Source organism: Myotis myotis, unplaced genomic scaffold, assembly GCF_014108235.1.
Source record: "Myotis myotis isolate mMyoMyo1 unplaced genomic scaffold, mMyoMyo1.p scaffold_m19_p_18, whole genome shotgun sequence".
Taxonomy (NCBI): Eukaryota; Metazoa; Chordata; class Mammalia; order Chiroptera; family Vespertilionidae; genus Myotis; species Myotis myotis.
Window position 1 is genome coordinate 37,305,082 of NW_023416322.1, and position 21,652 is coordinate 37,326,733.

A 21,652-nucleotide genomic window follows, 5' to 3' on the forward strand; every position below is an offset into this window, starting at 1 on the left:
TTTCCCCCCTTCCTGCCTCTCCCTTCAAACCCCAGGAAGCCAGGGGTGTGGGTATGGGGGTTGGGAGGGCAAGGAGGGGAAATGGTATCCTTCCTATTTTACAAGTAAATTGCAGCCCAGAAAGGTCAAGTGAGCGACCTGGGGTCACACAGCCCTGCATGCCGAGACTAAATCCCAGACTGCAACCCTGGTTGGAGGCGCTGCATCCTGCTCCCTGTGCCAGGGTGAGGGACCCTGGGTCTGTGAGAAGCAAGCAGAGCACCGTGTCCTCAGGTCCTGGATTTTGCAATGTTGCCCCGATTCCTGTGGTGTGAACAGCTTCTGGCCATCAGCACCAGACCCCGTCTGAAACACACCTCCCACCAGGTTGGGCAGCCTCCCTGGCCGTGTGGGTCCGCCCTGAGCATCTGCGAGTTCTCCTGGCCTGACGCCACGTTGCTATGGGCAGGACTGGAGCCCAGAGGCCGGCCCAGCCAGCGGAGGAAGCCGGCAGCAAGAGGCGGTGGTGATTTGTGGAGTCAGACGGTCTTGAGTTCCGTCCCAGCCTCCCCACTAAATTACCCTGGACAGCAACCTGTCCTCTTTGAGCGTCAATAGCGTCCACTGTGAGATGGAGATCATGGCATCCTTCCCACAGGGCGGCTGCGAGGATTAAATCAAAGGACTTCTGAGAAGCTGTCAGCCCGGGGCCTGGGCCGGAACCCCATGCTTCCCTCCCTGCTCCCCGTAGGCTGGAGGGGCTGTGCTGCCACCACGGCAGGCGGGTGGGGTCGTGGGGGAGCGAGCATTGGGGGTGCCAGGCCCACGGTCCTCTGGGAGTGACACCTGAGAAGGTGTCGTCTTCTGTGTTGGTACATGTGATGGGAGACCGGGTCCTGGGTGGGGTAGGCGTGGCACACGGCCTGAAACCCTCCCTTCACCGCCTGTAGTCACAGCGCCGGGGCAGGAGACAGACTGGAGGGGCAGGAGGGGGTGGGCTTGACCCGCCCCAGGAAGGGATCCAGGGGCACTCAGCCGGGCTTCTAAGACACGATCACCGGGAAGCGAGCTGACCGTGACAAGGCCCCCGGGTTAAGCCCGCTGGCTGTCTGCCCCTGACGACTCATTTTGTCCCCTCCGCCCTGTGACGTGGTTTTGCTGTCCCACTCAACAAGCTAGGAAACTGAGGCACAGAGAGTGTCACTAACCCGCCCTAGTTCACACCAGCTGGCAGGTGTCAGAGCTAGGCATGGGCCCGTGGTTTTCTTACCCAGCCCCGCGAACCCAAAAGAACTTTGGGGGCGGGAGCTTCACCCCACTCTCCTGGCCAACTGCTATGATGGTGTTTTTGTTTTTGAATTTCCTTCTTTAGTCAGTTTTTTTTTGTTGTTGTTCAGACTTAGGCTTTAAAGGGGGCAGGTAGGATGACATAACCCCGAGGCCATCAGATGGAACAGGGGTCAGAGAAAGATCCCCAAGAGGGCAATGAAGGCCAAGTACCATCCATCCCCCGGAGCGGCAAAGTGTGGGGGCCGGGGCATGTGTCTGAGCGACTCAAGGCCTCACTCAAGTTGCGGAGCCATCTCTCTCTGCCTCCGTTTCCCTTCCCTGAAATAGTGATGATGTAGAAGCTACGAGAGCTGCAAGGATGAAATGTCCCCCTGGGCTGGAGGCCTCCGCAGGGCCTGACACATGGCAGGCACTTGTCACCGACCAGCAGGAGTGTTCATTCTCCCGCAAGAGTTTTTCTTTGTCCACAGCTTTTGTTTTAACAAAGAACTGCGAAGAAAATATATGGACACAATCGAACGGAAAAGGCCACTGACATGGGAACCCAATGCAGCAAGAAGGAGAGACAGCCCCCGGGTGCTGGTCCAGGGAGGCTCCAGGGGTGTGGAGTGGGGTCCTGGGGGACAGTCTGGTGGGGATGGCTGGGATCTCGGGGAAAGTGACGGTGGGGCAAGCTCATAAGCAGAGAGAACGGGGCCACAAGAACCTGGTGACGGTGCCAGTAGAGGAACAGCCAAAAGCTGAGCTGGAGGCGGGGAGTTAGGTGGGGAGTGTCCTAGGGAGGCCCAGCGCAGTGTCTGCTGGGCGCTCAGGTCTCTGTAAATGACGTCACCCTGACAACAGCCCAGGAGGTATCGGCGTTTAGCAGATGAGGGCACCGAGGTCAGAGATGTGGCTTAACTTGCCTAGTAACGGGGCAGGGATTCCAGGTCTCGGCCTGGCCGGTTCCAAAATGCCCAGGCCATCCTCTGGCTGGGACATGGACAGCCCAGCTTCAAGGAGCCTGAAACAACCAGCCCTGCCTTAGCATCATCATCTGTCATCTCAAGAGCTCACTGGGGTCACTGCAGCCCCCCCCCACCCCCCACCTCCCCCCCCCCCACCCCTGCAGCTCTGGGTAGATCACCCAGATGAAAGGGCAGGATCCCACCCAGCTGGACCTCTGGGCACTGGAAGCTTCCACCACAAGCTGTAGGCCCAGAGAGGAGCCCTCTGAGCGAGGAGGCCAGCAGGAGCCTCCTGGCCTCTGACTGCAGTCAGGGCTCCAGGAAGAGGGATCCTGGCAGAGCCTGGAAAACAGAACTCCAGGGGCTTGGGGCTGGGCTGTGGCTCCCAAGGGCACCCTGGACCCTCCCAGGTCCCCCTTCTGAGCAGAGGGCAGGCTGCGTCCCCACACGCATCCTTCCAAGAGCAAAGGGTATCCCCTCTGGCCCACCCCGGGGTGCTGGGAGCTGCACTCCCCATCTCAGACCCCTCACTCCAGCTGGCTTTGCAAGGTCTGAGAGGGTCCTTTCCTAGGGTCGCTGCAGGTCCCCCAGCCGTCCCTGCCCTGGCCCTGGGGGAGGGGCTGGAGGCTCCTTGCGGTGAGGGCCAACGCAGCAGCAAGTTTGTGCCACACTGCGGTCAGCCCCGCACCTGCTGCGTTGCTGGGAGCCAAGCTGCGGTTGGGTAAGAGCGCGGTGGAGAGGCAGGGCTGGAGGCGGCCAAAGAGGGGTCCTCAGATCCAGGCCGGCAGCATGGCAGCATCGTAAGGACCACAACCCCTGTCCGGGGGCCGGATGCCTCCCCGGCCGGCCAGCCTGGGGTAGCGGTCGCGGCTCCCCGGTGCCCCCCCTGCCTGCTTCAGGGTTGGCAGGAAGCCCTCCTGACCCAGCTTCAACTGCTCCCCTGCTCCCCGCCCGCGGCACCCCGCTGAGCCCTCCGCCAGCTGCTGGTTGGTGGGCCGGCCCTGCCAACGAAGGGGGCGCTTTCCTGTGGGGCGGGGGCCGAGGCCGGGGGCTCAGCCCGGCGGCCAGCGCGGCGGCGGCGGCGGGCGCGCGCCCGGCGGTTCCAGCCCCCGCCGGCCCCTTTAATTCGAGTTCGCGGCCGGGCCAGGTGCGGCGCTGCGTGGCGCGGTGCGGCTGCGGGCGGCGGCCGGGGCTCCGTACGCGCCGCCCGCGGGACTGCAGAGCCGGCTCCCGGCTGGCCGCCCGCACCGCGCCCGCCGCCGCCGCGGTCCCCGGGAACATGGAGGCTCCGGGAGCCCGTCCGGAAGGGTAACGCGGGGTCGGGGCGCCGGGCTGCGCGTGCTGCCCCCCGGCCGGGGCTGCGGGCACCCGGCGCCACCTGCAGCGCGGGGTCGGGCTGAGTCCCGGGCGGGAAAGCCGGGCGAGGGGCCGGCGCCCCGCGGAGGGAGGACGCCGGGCGGGCTCGGGACCCCGGGCGGTGCGTGGCGCGGGGCGGAGGGTGAGCGGGGAGCCGGCGGGGGATGCGAGTGCAGCTGCCGCATAGCCGCGTCTGCTCAATGGCTCCGGTGGCGGGACCGGATCGCCGGGACGCCGGCTGCGGGCGCCTCCGGCTGGGGATCCGCACGGCTCTGCGGCCGGGAAGGGCTTTTCCGCTTCCCCGCGGCCGGGAGGAGGCTGGGGTCCGGGGAGGCCGCCCGCTCCCCGTCCCCCTTTCAGGCTCCGGAGTTTTCGGGTGGGGAGGGCGCCTCGGCGGTCCCCCGGCTGCGCTGCACAGGCCGGGGAGCCCCCGGGCCGGGCAGGAGGGAGTTAAGGCGGCCGCGGCCGGCCGGTGGGTCTAGGCCGCCGGCGCGGAGACGAGCGCGGAGCGCGCGCGGTGGAATCCCGGCCGGGCCCGGGGCGCAGGGGAGGGGGCCCAGGCCCAGACCCCTCCCGCTCCGGGCCGGCGGGATGGGCCAGCGGGGAGTCCAGCTCAGAAGCCGGCCTCCTCCAGGCTCCCCTCTCGCTGCTGCCCAGCCGCCGGGCAGCCCGGCTGGCCCCCTGCCGCCCCTGCCCAGGAGGAGGGAGGGATTTTTCTCGGGGGAGAAATCGGTGGTCCGGCGCCTGCCCGGCTCCAATGCCAAGCGCCGGGAGGGAGGCCTGCAGCCCAGGGATACCCGAGGGCGAATCAGTCCTGGGCCCAAGCCAGGCAGCTTCGTGGAGCCGAGCTTTCTGCGGGAGGAGTCCCCTGGCCGAGCTCTGCAGGAGTGTGTGTTGGGGGGGACCCCGCGGGGGTCGGAGCGCTTGGTAGGCTGCAGTGTGGGAAGCTCTCCCCTTTCCAGAAGCTGGTCCTGACCTGGGGTGGGAGGGCTCGGCCCAGAGTCCCTCCTGGTGGCTGCTGAGGACCAGCAGGGGACCCGTCTCAGCCCTGGGAGGCCCCTGGAGGAGACAGACCCAGCCAAGCCTGCAGGCTTGTTCTGGGGAGAAAATGCTTCCAGCGGATGAAAGCCTGCCCAGAGGAGGCTGGGAGGCTGAGGGAGAGTCTCAGGTGTGACCCCAGAACGGGAAGGGCGTGTGGAAGGGAGGCTGCCAGGGCCCCGAGGCTTGGCACCAGCTGCCCCACAGCCCTGGCCCCACCTGGCTGCTGTGTCCCACCTCCTGAGACTCCAGCTTCTGCTGACCTTTGCATCTCGCCTCCTTCCTTCCACAGGCTCCGGCCCCACGCGCAGCTGTCCTGGCCTCCCGCGTGCCCCTGACCAGGCACCCGCCGCCCCTGCGGCCCAGCCCAGACCTGGAGCTCACCTCCAGGACCTGGCGCCTGCCCTCCTGCCCATGATGACTCACCATTATTTCTAGCTGAAGCGCAAACTGTGATGGGGAGTCAGGCTGCCCGTGTGTGTAGCTAGGATTCCCTCGCCAGCTGATCAGCTCTGCAAGGGAGAGAGCTTCCCATCCTGCCTCCCAGGTAAGCCAGTCTCTCATTTCATAACAGCCACACGTGGAGTCGCTGCGTGGGGATGGCGAGGGGGACCCAGGTCCAAGGTCTGCCACTGCCAGTACCTCCCAGGGCGCAGGCATCTGCAAGACCTTAGCTCAGCACCTGCGGGAGGGCTCTCTTCCAGCCTCCAGTCCGGGGTTATGCTCCTGCGGGCGGTGCAAAGGGGTCCGCCGCCTTCCCTCAGTGCAGGGCATTCCAGATCCCCCCCCCCCCCCCCCCCCCATGATCCCCAGCCAGGCTCCGAGGTGAAACCAAATTGTGCTCTTCGGTGGTGGTGGTCATGCTTCTGATGGGAGACATAGACTAGCAACCCAGCCGACGCTGAGTGGCCTCACGTCCTAACTGCCTCTGTCTTTCAGCCAAGCTGCGTCCCTGGCTCTCAGAGAGCCCCCGGGCTCTCCCGCAGGCGCGCAGGCCCATGCGCCCGCGTCTCCTGGGACCGTCGGCAGCACCCTGAGCTCCCTGCCACCAGGCAGCTGGAAGGCGTAGCGTGAGGCGCTTCTCTCAGTCCCAACTATGACAGTAGCCACCGGAGACCCGGCGGACGAGGCTGCCGCCCTCCCTGGGCACCCGCAGGACACCTATGACCCGGAGGCCGACCACGAGTGCTGCGAGCGGGTGGTGATCAACATCTCGGGGCTGCGGTTCGAGACCCAGCTGAAGACCTTAGCCCAGTTCCCAGAGACCCTCTTGGGGGACCCCAAGAAGCGGATGAGGTACTTTGACCCCCTCCGCAACGAGTACTTCTTCGATCGGAACCGCCCCAGCTTCGATGCCATCCTCTACTATTATCAGTCGGGGGGCCGGCTGAGGCGCCCCGTGAACGTGCCCTTAGATATCTTCTCGGAAGAGATTCGGTTCTATGAGCTGGGGGAAGAGGCGATGGAGATGTTTCGGGAAGACGAAGGCTACATCAAAGAGGAAGAGCGGCCTCTGCCCGAGAATGAGTTTCAGAGGCAGGTGTGGCTCCTCTTCGAATACCCCGAGAGCTCGGGGCCTGCCCGGATTATAGCGATCGTGTCCGTCATGGTGATCTTGATCTCCATCGTCAGCTTCTGCCTGGAGACGCTGCCCATCTTCCGGGACGAGAACGAAGACCTGCACGGTGGGGGCGTGACCTTCCACACCTACTCCAACAGCACCATTGGGTACCAGCAGTCGACCTCCTTCACCGACCCGTTCTTCATCGTGGAGACCCTCTGCATCATCTGGTTCTCCTTCGAGTTCCTGGTGAGGTTCTTCGCCTGTCCCAGCAAAGCCGGCTTCTTCACCAACATCATGAACATCATCGACATCGTGGCCATCATCCCCTACTTCATCACCCTGGGGACGGAGCTGGCCGAGAAGCCAGAGGACGCCCAGCAGGGCCAGCAGGCCATGTCGCTGGCCATCCTCCGCGTCATCCGCTTGGTAAGAGTCTTTAGGATTTTCAAGCTGTCCAGACACTCCAAAGGGCTCCAGATCCTAGGGCAGACCCTCAAGGCCAGTATGAGAGAGCTGGGCCTCCTGATATTCTTCCTCTTCATCGGGGTCATCCTTTTCTCTAGTGCTGTCTATTTCGCGGAGGCCGATGAGCGAGACTCCCAGTTCCCCAGCATCCCGGATGCCTTCTGGTGGGCAGTCGTCTCCATGACAACTGTAGGCTACGGAGACATGGTCCCGACTACCATTGGGGGCAAGATCGTGGGTTCCCTATGTGCAATTGCAGGTGTGTTAACCATTGCCTTACCAGTCCCCGTCATAGTGTCCAATTTCAACTACTTCTACCACCGGGAGACAGAGGGAGAGGAGCAGGCCCAGTACCTGCAAGTGACGAGCTGTCCAAAGATCCCGTCCTCCCCTGACCTAAAGAAAAGTAGAAGTGCCTCTACCATTAGTAAGTCTGATTACATGGAGATCCAGGAGGGGGTGAACAACAGCAACGAGGACTTTAGAGAGGAAAACTTGAAAACGGCCAACTGCACTTTGGCTAATACAAACTATGTGAATATCACCAAAATGCTAACCGATGTCTGATGGCAACCTATTAGCATCCCCACAGCTCCACGGAACGGAGTGCAGACGTTGCATAACAGCCTGCATTGTAGTCAGTCTGTTCCACAGTGTGTAATCCGGTTCTGCATGGGAAGCAATAGTCGTGCAAGTGACTTTTGATCTTTTGATTTTTGACTTAGAACACAGAATAGCTGTCCGTGGCTTTCACGCGAATCTTCATCGCCGGCTTAGGGGTTTCCACAGATGGGAGTCACCTATGGAGCCAGGAGGTTGAGGCCACCTCATAGCACATACATAACCTGAGACCCACCTTTGCTTCCTGGGTAAATGCACACAGTATCCAGGAGATGCACCACCCCTCCCCCCGCGCCCCCCCACTCCCCGCCCCTCCCATCTGAGCCCACCTGCACAGAGAACCACAGTGGCTTGGCTTTAAAGCGCTGGTAATGACGCGCGAGGTCGTTTCCATTTTGCATTGAAAAGAACACACGGTCCTGTGCGTTGGAATCCCTTTCTTTGTCACAGGCTGGGGTCTGCGAGTCGCAGCTGCCAAGTAGATGCTCTGGAGGCTTGCGTTTCATAACGGAAAATGCTGCATTTGGGTTTTTTTTCTCTGCAGTGTCGATGAGAGGGAAGCCCGGGGGAGGGACAGTTAGTGTGACCGGTTGCAAGTTGCCAAGTCTCTCGTTTGCTCCCTTAGGCCTATGGAGAAAAGCTAACACACCCGGGGACCTCTCCACTTCAGATGTCACCATTTTTTCAGGCTTCGGGGTCACAAAAGCACGTCCCATCTCTTGGTTGCCCGGGAGTTTGCAGACGTCTGCTCTCCCAGTGCTGAGGCCCAGCTACCCTGACACTGCAGTGGAATCTCCAGCAATGCTATAGAGCTGCATGGGTGTTCGTTGCATGAATCTCAATATTTCAAACACAGGAGATAACCTATTTTCTTAGTAGCCTACACAGTATTCATATTTTAGAGTATTAATAGCCTAGGAATGGCATTGAACTAGGGTGTTTCACCCCATCTCCCCCATCGGAAGATAAAAGCCCTCAATCAGGAGAAAAAAATAGGCTGACTGTTCAGAATGGGGACCCAAACTTTTGGCCCTCCAGCCCATCCGATCCCTGTTCTTCCAGATGGGGGCACAGACCTCTGCAAAGCCAGGAGAGCGAGCGGGGAAGGCAGTGTCTAAACACCTCAGCAGTTGAGCCATGGGCAGGACTGTACAGCCGTCCAGGGCATCTGGCCCCGAGGAAGGCGAGCTATGGATCCAGTGTATATAAATATATCCTGAGTCTCTTTCCCCAGTTCCTCTACTGGCTAGCTCTAGAAACAATTGCGTTTGGACCTTGTATAAGCTTATGCAATATTTTTGACACAGGGCAATTTATGCATGTGTTTGACTATGTGCACTACAGTGTATGTATGTATATGTACACATATACATACGTGTGTGTGTGTGTCGGTACGCACGCACACTCACACATATATTCACTCCCTGGAGTTCAGGTTCAGGAGCAAATCCACTGCTTGGCGGGCTGGCTGATCTCACTGGTAACCCCACAGGGCCTGGGTTTGCTGCCATTGCCTCAGGCGCTCCAGTCTCCATGGATTCGTAGACGTTAGAGTTGTCTTTCTGCCCTCCATGTGCTGCAGCTTCAGTCCCCACGGCTGAGGCTTGTCTTACCGAGTGCACAGGGGCCCCGCGGCCCTCGCGGCTCCAGCTGTCCTGGGCCACCCGCCCCAGGCCTCCCCTCCACCGTCCTTCATGGTCACCACCTCCATTCTCATCGCTCTCCACCCCGTGCCGTCATTGCCATTGGCTCTGCATCAGTCCCTTCCATGAACCTTTCCCTTGAGGGCCAGCGTGGATCGCCTGCTTTGAAGCCAAGGGTGCCAGCGAGGAGGGCTTCTGGGGACTCAGTTCCAAGGGTCTGGGCTTAGGGAGCCCCCTCCATGGGGAACTTCTAAAGCCTGGGGACCAACGGGTGAAGTCCCTAGACGAGCCACAGGCATCATTGTGATTGACAGGCTCGGACTCTCCCTATTAAATTGGCAACCAGAGCTGCTTCCACAAACCACAGCGTGGGAGAGGATCCCACCCGCAGAGAGGTTGGGAGGCAGAGTCGGGCTGGCCCCGGAGCGGGGGGAGGTGGGCAGGCTTTGCCTCACAGCCTGGGCCTCTTTGCCTTTCAACATAATAGCTTAAATGTCCCAAACACAGTGAGGTGTGCGGTCGGGCTGCCCAGTCGTAGGCCCAGCCCCAGCCTCACTGTTGGCTGTTTAGCACCTGCAGTTACCTTGGGGGTGGGGCACCAGCTCAGGGTGCTAGGCCCAGGGTGCTCACTAGTTCCTGGTCACCCACATCCCCAGGTGTCTGCGGGGCATCCCAGGCCCAGCGCAGAGCCTCTGTGCTTCTCTCCCCCTCCTCGTGGGAGATGGTGCTGAATTTCCGAGACATGAGGAAGGGGGACCCATCCCATCCCTAAGGCCTAGGTCAAGGGTATTTTATCCCCATGTCCTTGACCTAGGACTACAAAACCTTCACACACACAGGCACACATGCATGCACACCCACCACAAAGGAGGCACACTGTTGCCACATACACAAAACATGCAACACACATGCAAAATACACAGAGACCAAATGAAGATAGATACATGGTTATTCCCATATCCAAAATACGCATCCAGCACACACAGAGAATGGACTTCCCGATACAGAACCTATCCAAAGACATACATGCACCGTGTACAAGAGATGACCTGCGCCCAGGTGCAAAATGCACAGAAACGACACGAACACAAGGAGTGCACATACGAAATGCAGAAAGGCTAATTTGCTGTTGTTTCTGCGCTCCAGATACACAAACTCGGTGCAAACACAGGATGCATTGACTCTTACAAGGCGCACAAAATGCAGCACACGCAACCAAGGACACACAACGTACATGAAATGCATACATATACTCAGACCCATTGCTCCGCCCCCAGAGCTATAAATTAACTCAGTAAAAAACAGAAGAGGAGATTTAATCACCTTTCCCTGGCCTGTGCCCATACCCCTCAGTATCCTTCAAGAAGTCTCTTCGTCTGGTCTCTCCTCTCCTTCCCCCCCGCCCCAGATTTCACAGAGGTAACCCCCAACGTGTAAAGCAGAAAGATGGGCCCCCATGGTCAGATCTGTGATTAAGACTGGGAATCTCATGGGTTTCTACCTATTCACCTTCCACCAGAAACCTAGCTTCAGAGTGTGGAAGCACCTGGGACAGCTTGTAGTCTATGAACACACCTCCTTGCCCTGCCCTTTCCTTCAAAGCCAGTCCACACAGAGAACCCAGTAGCCCCGGTCCCCCGGCCCCCAATCCCGGGATCTCTGGACTCAGACCCACTTCTGATGGTTTAAGGAATGTGTGTCCTGGGCCCAGAACCAGAGTGGAGGTGCCCCAACATGATCTCCGTCGACAGACTCTATTGCCCCTCCAACCCCAGTGGCTTTGGGGGGCCTGGTCGGCACGTCGGGACTTCATACAGATTTCTCTCTTAAAATGAGCCCCTTCGTGCGTGTGGGTCCCCTCGGTGGGCGTTCAACCCCGGCTTCTCCTGCCCCCATGGGGCTCCGCCTGGATGCCCTGCCCCCTCCCACTGCTGCCCCGGGAGGAGCCGCACAACCGTCCAGCCTAAGGAAACCATGATGAGAGCTGAGCCGAATGCTGCACAAGCGAAGGGCAGCACTGCGTTACAGGGCCTGATTTTGATCCTGTGTTCCCAGGCCCAGGAGGTGCTTGGGAAGATGGCCCGCTTGTGGACTGCCCACAGAGGTAGTCCTTCCCGCCGGGAGGGCCAGCGAGGAGCTGGGTGTGTTTAGGCAGAGTCTTCTCCTCGAATGGAAGTTGGGGGTTGAGCCAGGCGTCTGACCAGGCCTCCGGGTCTGTAGTGTGTCCCACCTGCTCTCCCAGGGACCGTCACAGCTCCCGGTCTCCGTGGAGGGGAGCGCGGCAGCAGGGACCCGTGGATGGGCCCACAGTTGCACATTTAGTGCAGAATGCTGGCCTTTCCAGGGTGTCCCAGCCAAGTAGCCATTTCCCTGTAGCTTCAGCAGGGGCCTCTGCCGGGTCAGCCTTTCAGGAAAGTTGGAGTTTTCCGGAGGCTGGAGGCAAAGAGGTTCTGGGCGGGGCGGCAGGCTGGGGGGGTGGGGGTGGGCCGAGCTGGTCACATTTCAGAGGAAGCTCTTCAGGAGCCGATGTTAATGAAGGACGGAGTTCAGGCTCGGTGCCCCCGGAGCTTCTGTGGTGTTGGACACCTGCTCTTCCTGTCTGCCACCTCCCCCGTCCCTCCCAGCTGGGCTTTGAGGACAAGTAGGTGTGTTACCGGGACGTTAGCCTTCTAACGGGGCCCCGGGGGAGTGTGTCCAGACTCCCTTGCCCGATGTGGACAGGGCTCCCCTCAATTGGCCTGAGCCCCCAGCCTGGGTGCTTGTGCGGCTGCCCTGTGTGGGGCGCACAGTAGGGCTTCCTTGTCCTGTCCTCTCTTTCTGGGCCTCCACTCCATGGCAGTGAGGTCGTTGGCCCACTGACTTCCTGGCCAGCGTACGTATGAGGGCCGGCCCACGTGGAGAAGGGCAGTGCCCTCTGCACAGGCTCGGGCTGGGGGTTCGGTGTTGCCCACACTAGTGGAGAAGAGGGGCGGAAGCCGGCTTTCTCCAAAGGAGGCCACGGGACAGTTAGCAAGTTGCACGCCAGGCGGCACCATCCGCCCAGGTCCGGCAGGAAGAGCGCAGTGCTTTGAAGTGTTAACCCAGCAGACGGTGGGCAGCCCTGCCCCGGGTCTGGCTCTTCGGGGGACATTGCCATGAGCCTCCACCGGGTGATGGCCACCTGATCCAAGAGGGCAGGTCCCCGTGGGCTGTAACGTCCAGGGTGCCCCTTGGCAACACCACGGAGGGCCCCCCAGCCTTGGCACAGTGTCCATGGCCAGGTGTGAACCTCCGACCCTGACCTTATTAAGATCGTGAGCCATGTGAGCCGACTGGCCGGCCACTGGGTGCAGGGAGGTGTCCCAGTGGCCACTGGGACCATCATCTCTATCCTCAGACTTGGCCCTTGGTGAGACCAGCCCATCGAAGCAGCAGGCGGGGCAGGTACAGGTGGCGGATCCCCTATGAGCTGGGCTGGTCTCTTAAGCGAATTGAGTTCACGTTGCCCCTTCTTTCTGCTTCCTTCCCACCAAAGCTCAGCTCCATCTCTCATAGTTCATGTTTGAATCTTTTTAAAGAGGAAAAGTGCAATAAAATAAATAGTGACTGTTTTCTTTAGCAATAGCTATTTCAAAATCTTGTTCTCAGGACTGAAGTGGTAGTCCCTGGGTTATCAGACAATGCCCGTGGCGCTAGTCCCCTGTCTCCATCGTTCCCTCTCCTCCCCACGAGTTCGAGTTCACGTGCCCCTGTCCTGGAATGTAAACCTCCTTCTGGAATGTAAACATCTATGCAGGGGTGCGGTGCACGCGCACGGCAGGCCCAGGAGAAGGCATCCTCTGTCACCTGTCTCCTTTCCCTTTGCACCTCTGGGTCCCTCTGCCCCCCCCCCCTTTGCCTCCCCCTTCTGTCTGCTCTCCCACGGCGTTCGCACCACCTCTGGGCATGGAACCCCTGAGTTTGGGTGACCCTGGGCAGCCCTTCTCGCTGACTTTCAGGCAGTCTGGCAGGGCGTAACGAAAGCCTGCAGCAAGCGCTCCCCAGTAGGTAAGAGTAAGGCGCCCTGAGCCATTAGATCATTTCCATGCACTAAAAGCCATCACTCGGCCCCGTTCGTTTCCTCCCCTCCTCTCCCCTCCCCTCCCCGGGGACGTGGATGCTGGGGGAATGTGGTCTGGAGGTCGGCACCTGGGACCGGTGGCCCCGGCAGATCTGGGGAGTTGCCCTCTGGCTGTCCTTCACAATAAGCTGCCTCGTTTCACCCAAGGGACTCCCGAGAGCTACGGAGGGGAGCGAGCTGTCGTGCACAGAGGCCTCGGGGATGGACGTTTGGGTGGTTAGGACGTGACGCTCATGACATAAAGACCCGCCCCCCACTATGTGTGCAGTTGCACAAATATTTGCACACATAACTGGGGGCTTCAGAAGAGGCCCCTTTCCTGAAAAAAAAAATAAAAATACAAAAACCTGTGAGACTGATATTCAGCGGGACAATCAGGGAAGGGTGCCCCCCCCCCCCCCGTGCCCGCCCCAATCCTCTCCCATCTACCCTGCTCCATACACGTGTGCACAGCGACACCTCAGTGAACCGACGGCGACATCCTCAGGGAAGGGCCCGCCCTGCTTTGCTTTGCAATTCCGGGGCTGGGGAAGCAGGTGTTGGTCCAACCTTTGTTACTGAGAAGAAGAAAAAGAAAAAAAGACATTTCCTAAGTAGGTGAGTGGAAACGTTCCCGCCTTAGTGAGAGACCTTGCGTCGCTCAGGGTCACCAGCGTGAACCTCAGAGCTCCCCGTGCAGAGCGTGGACGGAGAAGACCAAAGAGATAGGCCCCCGGGCGCTGGCTGCCGCGTCCCGGAGCCGGCCGTCCGGGCGGAGCGTGGCTCCTCGGATGGCGCCCTTGCCGGCATTTGCCTCTTTCGACGGAAAGTTTAGTCAGGAAACAGGATCCTCGTTAGCGGAGGTTTGGGTTCATGGTCCTGAGTTACCGGGGTTTTCCATATATACATATGACTGTGTGTATATATGTATAGTATATGTACATATGTATGCCATTGTTTAAAAACTAGGGAGTTACACAGGAACCGGTCCCCTGAGCCTCACTGAATAAATTCGGCAACCCAAGAAATCAACCGAATTCACTTGAATTTTTCAAATGACCTTCCTTTGCATTCTGACCTCTTCTCCAGTTCAGCGTATCCTTTCGTGTGGAGAGAACTCTCCAGAAGACGGTTCTTTCATAACAAAAGATCGGGCTCCCTTCCCTTCCCTTCCCTCCCGGTGGCGCCTGACTCAGGGACCGGGGGAGTCTGACCTCGGAGCCAGGTGCTTCATCTTTTGTGCTGCCCGCTCTGGTTGGCTGTCACCTCGCAGCTGAGGACCAGGAAAGTGAGTCCAAACTTGGCAGTTCCGGGGCAGGGGGAGCCCCAAGACCTGGCCCTGGACGGATCCGTCTTAGCTTCCTCTTTGTTGTTTGGCCGTGGTGCCCTAGGCTCGCATTTCGTGCGATCTGAAAGCAAAGTTCTTCTAACAGAGGTGTCTGACAGCAGTGACAAGAACACACCCGCCCTGTGGTTGATGGCGGCCAGCCCAGGTTGGGGGTGTGGGCAGCAGAGCAGCTCTAGTTCAGTTGCCTCTTTGGAGAAACGGCCGGATCCGCGCTGAACCACGATCTCATCCGGCTTCTCGCCTGGCAGCGTCTTAGGCCCAGGGAGTCCGTTCCACCCTCCCCTCCTGCGCTTCGCTGTGTGCGCTCTCCCCGGACAGGCCTGGGGGGATCCCTCGCTGGTATCTGGGGCGATCGAGGTGATGCGGGGGAGCCTGCCTGCCCTTTCCCAACATTCCCAGCACCGGCCACGCTGGCCTCGCTGGTCAGATGGAGAAGCCCGTGAACCAGGCTGGGCGTGACCAGCTGGTAAACGGGCTGTCGGGGCAGCCGGTCTGCGGGGCCACTTCTCACACTGCGTGAGCCTCGGCGTGGAGACAGATGTAACTTTCTGTGTTTCTCTCTGCTCCTAACATAGTCAGAATGTTCCAGATGCGTTGGCATCATTCCACTGGCGATGCACGGGGCAGGTGTGATCGCATAACAGCACGGCCAGCTGCTGCCACAGACGGATGATGGAGGTGGCTCCGGCTAGGCCCTCTGGTAGCGACCCAGAGGACTCGGTCCTGTGTCCCCTCTCCATCCTCCCGAGAGGCCTCCCAGCCCTGCTTCACGAAAACCATCCCCTAGACACCAGCTGCCCCCACACTCGGGGCTGCTAGAGGAAGCCAGGGCAGGAGCTGGGAGGACGCACGTTTGGGGCTCGCTTTGCCACCAAACAGTTGCCTTGTCGGCTGCTGAATGACAGCCTGTTAGCTGGTGAAGTGCAGGGTCAGGCCGGTGACCGTTGACCTGCCTGTCGGGGAGGGCTGGGCCGGCGCCTCGGCAGCGGGGAGGAGAGCGGGAAGCGCGCTGGCTTTGGCGAGGGTGCGTGCCAGCTCCGGAGGGTCTGAGCACGCTCCGCGCTTGCCCCAGTTCTGCCTTCACGTGGGCTCCGGCGACCCAGTTTCCTCCGGTTGTCGTGCTTGGACGATTCCCGCATTTGAAGGGCCCCGGGAAGCTGGGAAGCCCCATGATCGAGCTGCAGCCCGCGGAGCACACAGCGCCCCAGACAAATTAGCCTCGGCCTGGGCTCTGCGTCCTGCACCCCTCCCTCCACCAAGGGCAACCTTGGAACAGAGGAGGATTCTCCAGCTTCCAGGGACCCAGCTGCAAGGCTCAGAGGTGCAGGGGCCGTCTCCTTTCCCAGCCCCGCGTGCTGATGTGCTTCTATAGGCTGTCTCTGGGGTTTTATACATCACACACACCCACACACACACACAGCGTGGAAATGGCTGCTCTCGCAGGCTCATGCGGCCCAGCCTCTGGTTCGGGTTTGCACTAGCTTCCTTCCGCTGAGCATGGCTCTGTGGTTGCCCTCCCTCCCGTCCCCTGTCTCGAATGCTCGCTGAAAACCCGAAGAGGAGAGAGGCAGACAAATAAACCTCCCTGGGATCGATAGGAGAAGGAACTCCGGAGCCGATGCTAACGCTTCGTAAGGATGATGCCAAAAGGGAACCGGGGTCTCCATGGTGATAAGAGGCTGGGGACCAATGGGAGCGCAAGGCGGCGGAGCAGGACTTGTGGGGAAGACTCATGGGTGTTGGGAGTCATTTAACTGTTTGTTTGCTTCACAATAATTTAGACACCAGCTGCCCCTGCATTGCACAGGATGTATAGGTCTTACCATTCTCGCTGACATATTCCGGAAGCTTTCAGCCCCACCAACACTGCCCCGCCCAGGACTTCTGCAGCTGAGAGCTCCTGTGTCAGTAGGGTCTGATATCTGTACATAGGTTATACATATATGTGTACATACGTGCCTCAATGAACATTGCCTGTCCACCTGACCATGGGTGTACATAGTCTTCATAGAACGCCACAGTCTTTTGTAAATATCCACACGAGTAAATAAGTGTATAAATATATATTACTGAGGATTTATTTTAACATCATTCTGTGTGAAATAAAAAAAATAATAATAAAATAAAAATTTTGACAGACAGTGAGCGTTTCCACCTTCTTGCTCGCCCGATCGGAGGACTGTCCCGACGTTATGCGTGTGTGACTTCCTCACCGTCCGTCTCCCCGGGGGTCTGCAGCGGTGAGGGCCCTGGAGACCAGGGCAGGACCGGGCGGCTCTCCTGGCCGCTCAGGAGCCTGCGCCCGGTGCACACGAGCAAGCGGAGTTTGGGGACGGGAGGGTGGGCAGGGGGTGAGATCCCCGCCCCCGTCAGCGTATCGGTGCCTCTGGTGTTTTCTGGGGAGCTGGGGGATGCGTGGGAAGGGAGACCCAGATTGAAGACCAGAGGCAGTCAGACCCCTGGGACTCACCAACTCCCACTGCACCCACCTTTGCAGGCCGCATTCTCAAACCACCCCCACCCTGCCCCCCTCCTGCAGGTGCCCAGAGGTCTGGACCAACCATGCTCTCAACGCTCATGGGAGAAGCCCATCACCCTTTGCCTCCCCAGGAGGAGGGGCCTGGGCCTCCAGCCACAAGGTGATGCAGTGGCACCTCCTTGGAGAAGATTCCCTCTCTCTCTCTCTCTCTCTCTCTCACACACACACACACACACACACACACACACTCTCACACGCTGCTGAGGCATATCCGTCTGATTTCCTCCGAGGGCTCATCTAGTTCAAAGCTGGACTCCCCAGCATTCAGGCGGCTCCAAAGTGGCCATGGGGTGGCCTATGACCGGTCCTTGCCCTCGGCCACCAGCTAGCGCACCCCACCCCATGTCCCTCATTAACGAGCTGCGGGTTCGCCCCTGCCCTGGGGCCATGCTCTGCCCCGAGGAGACCGCCCAGTGACCAGGTTGCATGTGGGCCTCCGTCCAGTGTGGAGGGGAAGCATGGAGCGCCCAGAAGAGCTCCGGACTCCCGCAGAGCAGCCCCAAGCCGGCTCCTTCCCCCAGAGAGGTGAGAAACTGAGTCAGGCCCGCGGGGCCGGGTCCCTCCTGCTGGTTCCTCTGGCCGGACACGGAGCTGCCGCCCCCACGGAGCTGAGGGGTGGGTGCTGGGAGAGGTTGGTGCCAGGCAAATACCTGAAGGGGGAAAGGAAAGGGCTGAGATGTGGGGAAGCGACCGCATCAAGGTCCCCATTCCTTTCCTCGCTGTGGGGGGCGGGGCGGTCAGCTAGTTGAAGTGTAGACCGCCCGTGCCACTCAGGCACACGGGGCCCTCCCGCCCGGCCTGGACCTGCCCTGCGTACTCCCCCCACAGAGGCTGGGCCCTGGGCTCTGCCCCGCCGGTGTCCCGAGGAAGAGAGGTGTGTGATGGGGCGCGAAGCGGCCGGTTGGTGAGCAGGAGGCGGGAGCTGGATTGGAGCAACTGAGAGACAAAGTCGACCCCAGAGAATCCCAGCTGCCGCGCATCGGCTCCATGACCCTGGGCCCCAGGTGTCTCGTCTCTAGAAAAGGCACCAGGATTCCTCCCTCGACTTGTGGAGACTGAACGACCACCTGGCGCACAGCGGGAGCCCCATCAAAACAGCGCCTGCGTCCTCTCCCTCGGGGTCCCCGCTCTTAAGGCCCAAGTGGACAAGGAGAATCTGAAGTCTGAGGTGTGGGAGGTGAAGGGCTTTCAGCCTGTCTCGTCTAGGGGTTCCTGACCTGGGCCCAGAGGTACAAAGGTGACCTCAGAGGGTCTGGAAAACTCCTGAACTTACACATGACATGTGAGGTGTGGGTGTTTTTCCATGGAGGGTGTCCACAGTTGTCCTCGGCCCCACACATTAAAACTATTGGTCCCACTTAAACCCCCTCAACTTCTCCCTAATGTCCAGGGAGAAAAAGTGATTGTCCCAGAGTCACTGTCCTTTAAAAAAAAAATACTGATTCAAAAAATACTTCTGCGCTCGCTGTTCTCGGGACACACCTTCCCATTAACCTGTCCCAGCAGCAGCTGGGCCTGGTTACCACCCAAGTAGGGAAAGCACAGATCTGGGTGTGAACTTCGTGCTATTTAAATGATATGCAAATGAGCGAGTCTGTGTCTCCTTGACCCCAGCCCCTGGGGCATTTCTGAAAGTGACTGTCAGCTCTGAGGGTCCTCTCCCTTTTGTTCCCCTAGGCCACCCCCTCTTCCCTGCCCCTCAGGTCTGTAAGCAAAACCGCCATAACTCCATGGCGTCTCAAGGAAGGACACAGGCTCTGTAGCCCCGCCCCGTCCAGCCTAAATGCTGGCCCAGGTGCCATGCTTTCTGGCTTGCAGTAAAGTCAGGAGAAAGCACTGCCTGGTTTCCTGAGCTGAGAAAGACCTGCTTCTTCACATCTGCCCTGACGGAAGGTTTGTGTTCTCCACTGATTCCTGGAGAGCCACCAGCCGCCATGTGAGTAAAACCACACCTGTTCCGTCCTGTGGCTCTTGGGGCCTAGTCTACAGCAGCGGTTCTCAACCTTCTGGCCCTTTCAATGCAGTTCCTCATGTGGTGACCCAACCAGAAAATTATTTTCGTTGCTACTTCATCACTGTCATGTTGCTACTGTGATGAATCGTCATGTAAATATCCGATATGCAGGATGGTCTTAGGCGACCCCTGTGAACGGGTCGTTCGACCGCCAAAGGGGTCGCGACCCACAGGTTGAGAACCGCTGCTCTACAGCTTAAACCAGGCGTCTTTAAGGGTCTTGTTGATCTTTGAGTTCCCAGCATCTAGCACAGTGCCAGGCCCCATGAGCAGCTGCGGAGTAAGTGAACAGCCACATCGCAGAGCCACAGTGGTAGCCAAGATGTGGGACAGCAAAGACAGGGCTGTGTTCTGGGACCCCCTGACCCTGTACCTCTCTCTGGCCCCACCAGAGGCGTCTCTCCGTCCTCTGAAGTTAGAGTGGCCTTGAGGTACCGATGGGCCGAGTCACCTGAGTCAGATGTCAAGGTGCCACACAGTGAATGGCCTGTGTCCACCGCACATCCCCCGTCGGTCCCAGAGAAGTTGCCTCCCAAGCCTGCCCAGCCCACACCAGCCCTGGGGCCAAACCCTTCCCATACCCCAAGGGCCTAGAGCTCTGAAGGGCTTCTGCAGGCTCCCAGGTGTGAGGGCGGGAGGATCTTGGTGCCTTAGAAAAAGGATGGGCCTTGGGGTCATCCTGGGTCCACTGTACAATGAACTGTATCATCCATGTGACCCTAACAAGGAAGGTGACACCTCTGTTTCTCTGCCTCAACTTGAGATGAAACTGCCTATCTCACAGGGTTGTCATGACATTTTTTTTAAAAAGCTATATATTTATACATTTTATATTTTCATATATTGAATATGCTGATTTATATGAAATACATTATATACTCTATATAATGTGTATGTATTGAATTATTGTATTTCACATGTATTATATTGTATATATACTATATATTATATTTACATATTTTCTGTATTTATATATATATATATATATGTGTGTATACAATATATAGCATATGTAATATATATATTGTCAAAGGCTTCCTTTGGGCCAGCTGCTCCATGAGGTGCCAGACATGCATCATATTGTCTAGTTTTCACACCCGTCCTGTGATGTAGGTGTTCCTATCTATTTTACAGATTAGGAAACCATAACTCAGAGGCTGTGTAACTAGCCCAAGGTCACACAGCTCATAACTGGCAGAGCCTTGGTGAAGCCAAAGCCTGTATCTTAGCAGGAATGATCACTGATACGTGTTAGTCCTTCTCCCTCCTGTGGTTGAGGGCTCCTAGGCCCGTCTGACAGGAAGACGAACGAGAAAACCTCAGGTGCCTTAAGGAGCCTTGATGCTATCAAAGCAGTCCCTCCCACTCCGCCTGGGTGCGCCAGGACGGACCCCCGCCTGCTCTCTCAGCCCTGGCCTACTGAGCCCTGGGACCTGGCGTCGGAGACTTGTGGTTGGTGGGAAAGGCACCAGCCCCGGGAAGAACCATCTCACCCCTGTTTCAGCCCTCAGTCATCTGCGTGTCCAAGGCAGCAGGTGCCAGGGCCATCCCTCAGGCTTTGGCCCGCCCAGTCCTTGTGCGGCTGGGCTAGACCTCCGACAACACGGTCCTCCTGCACCCACCGCTGCTCTACCCACCCACACACGGTGCCTCCGATGGCAGCTGTGGCTGCGTGGAGGGGCTCTCCTCCTCCTCCCTCAAAGGGTGAAGTTGGGACAGAACCACCTGGGGATGGGTGGACACGCGTGCATACAAATGGCACACGCACGTGCACACCATTGGACAGCTTCTCACCAAGTCCCGGGACCTGCCTCCATCCCGCCTGAGCCTAACCTCAGGTCTTGACCCTGGAAAGCTATCGAATCAAGAAAAAGACGGATTCCTCAGGCAAAGTGGGTTTTCAGTAAATATGCTGAGTGCACCAACGGGTCAGATGCAACCGCAATGCAAGGAACGTCACCCCGTGAGTCACTGTGCTGGGCACTGTGCCTGCCTTCCCTCGTTTAATCCTTGCAACCGTTTTGTAGGATCATGGTCACCATCTCAACTTTCAGACGAGGAAATGGAAGCTCAAAGAGGCGTCGTAATTGCCGGGCCTCTCACAGCGAACGAGAGGGGCAGACAGGACTCAGGTCCAAGGCCGCTGGAGCCCTCAAAGCCAAGTCTAATGTGTGACACCTCGGCCTCGGTGGCCAGCTCCGGCCGGAGCCTTATAATGATGCTGCAGTAAACATCACCAAGACTCCAGCTCTGTCCCCGAGTCCTTGGCTCCCAGGGAGCCTCCAGGGAAATAGAGGAATGAGGCTCCTGGGGAGAGTCCGGAAGCTGGGAATTACAGGTGCACTGGACGGAGTGCGAACACCTCTGGTGTTTTTGTCAATGGGATTCACAAGGCTGCAGGGTGTGGATGAGCAATCACGCTATTAAAAGCTCCTGGAGAAGCTCTGGTCCCTTGGGCCTCCGGTCCTCCAAGGGAAAAAGGGAGGAAGCCTGGGGCTTCTGCACCCCTCCCCTGCCTCCCTGGTTGATGTGCCTTTCAGAGGCCGGGGACTGGGGGAAGGGGCAGCCATGAGGATGAATGCATCTTGCAAGTCTCCGGGCACAAGGCCTGGTACACAGCAGGTGCTCACTAAATACTACCTTCAGCTCTGGCCGGAACCCAGCGCCTGCTTTCTGTCCAGGTGACTGAGCTCCTGGATCCCAACTTCCTCATCTATGAAGCGGGTGCTGCCGCCCACCGTGCAGACTTGTTGTGGGGACAAGGCCCTGA

General features: G+C 59.1%; 1 protein-coding gene across 2 annotated transcripts; it reads left to right on the forward strand.

The window, feature by feature from the left end:
* Nucleotides 1-3,323: 3,323 nt before the first annotated feature.
* Nucleotides 3,324-7,534, forward strand: KCNA2 (potassium voltage-gated channel subfamily A member 2). 2 transcript variants are annotated; one of them, XM_036344991.1, is made up of 3 exons: nucleotides 3,324-3,524; nucleotides 4,903-5,157; nucleotides 5,550-7,534. In XM_036344991.1, the coding sequence occupies exon 3, from the start codon at nucleotides 5,707-5,709 to the stop codon at nucleotides 7,204-7,206; it is 1,500 nt and encodes a 499-aa protein (XP_036200884.1). In that variant the 5' UTR covers nucleotides 3,324-3,524; nucleotides 4,903-5,157; nucleotides 5,550-5,706; the 3' UTR covers nucleotides 7,207-7,534. The 2 variants fall into 2 exon arrangements, with proteins under 2 accessions (XP_036200884.1, XP_036200885.1); XM_036344992.1 differs by lacking the exon at nucleotides 3,324-3,524 and adding an exon at nucleotides 3,756-4,499.
* The last annotated feature ends 14,118 nt before the right edge of the window (nucleotides 7,535-21,652 follow it).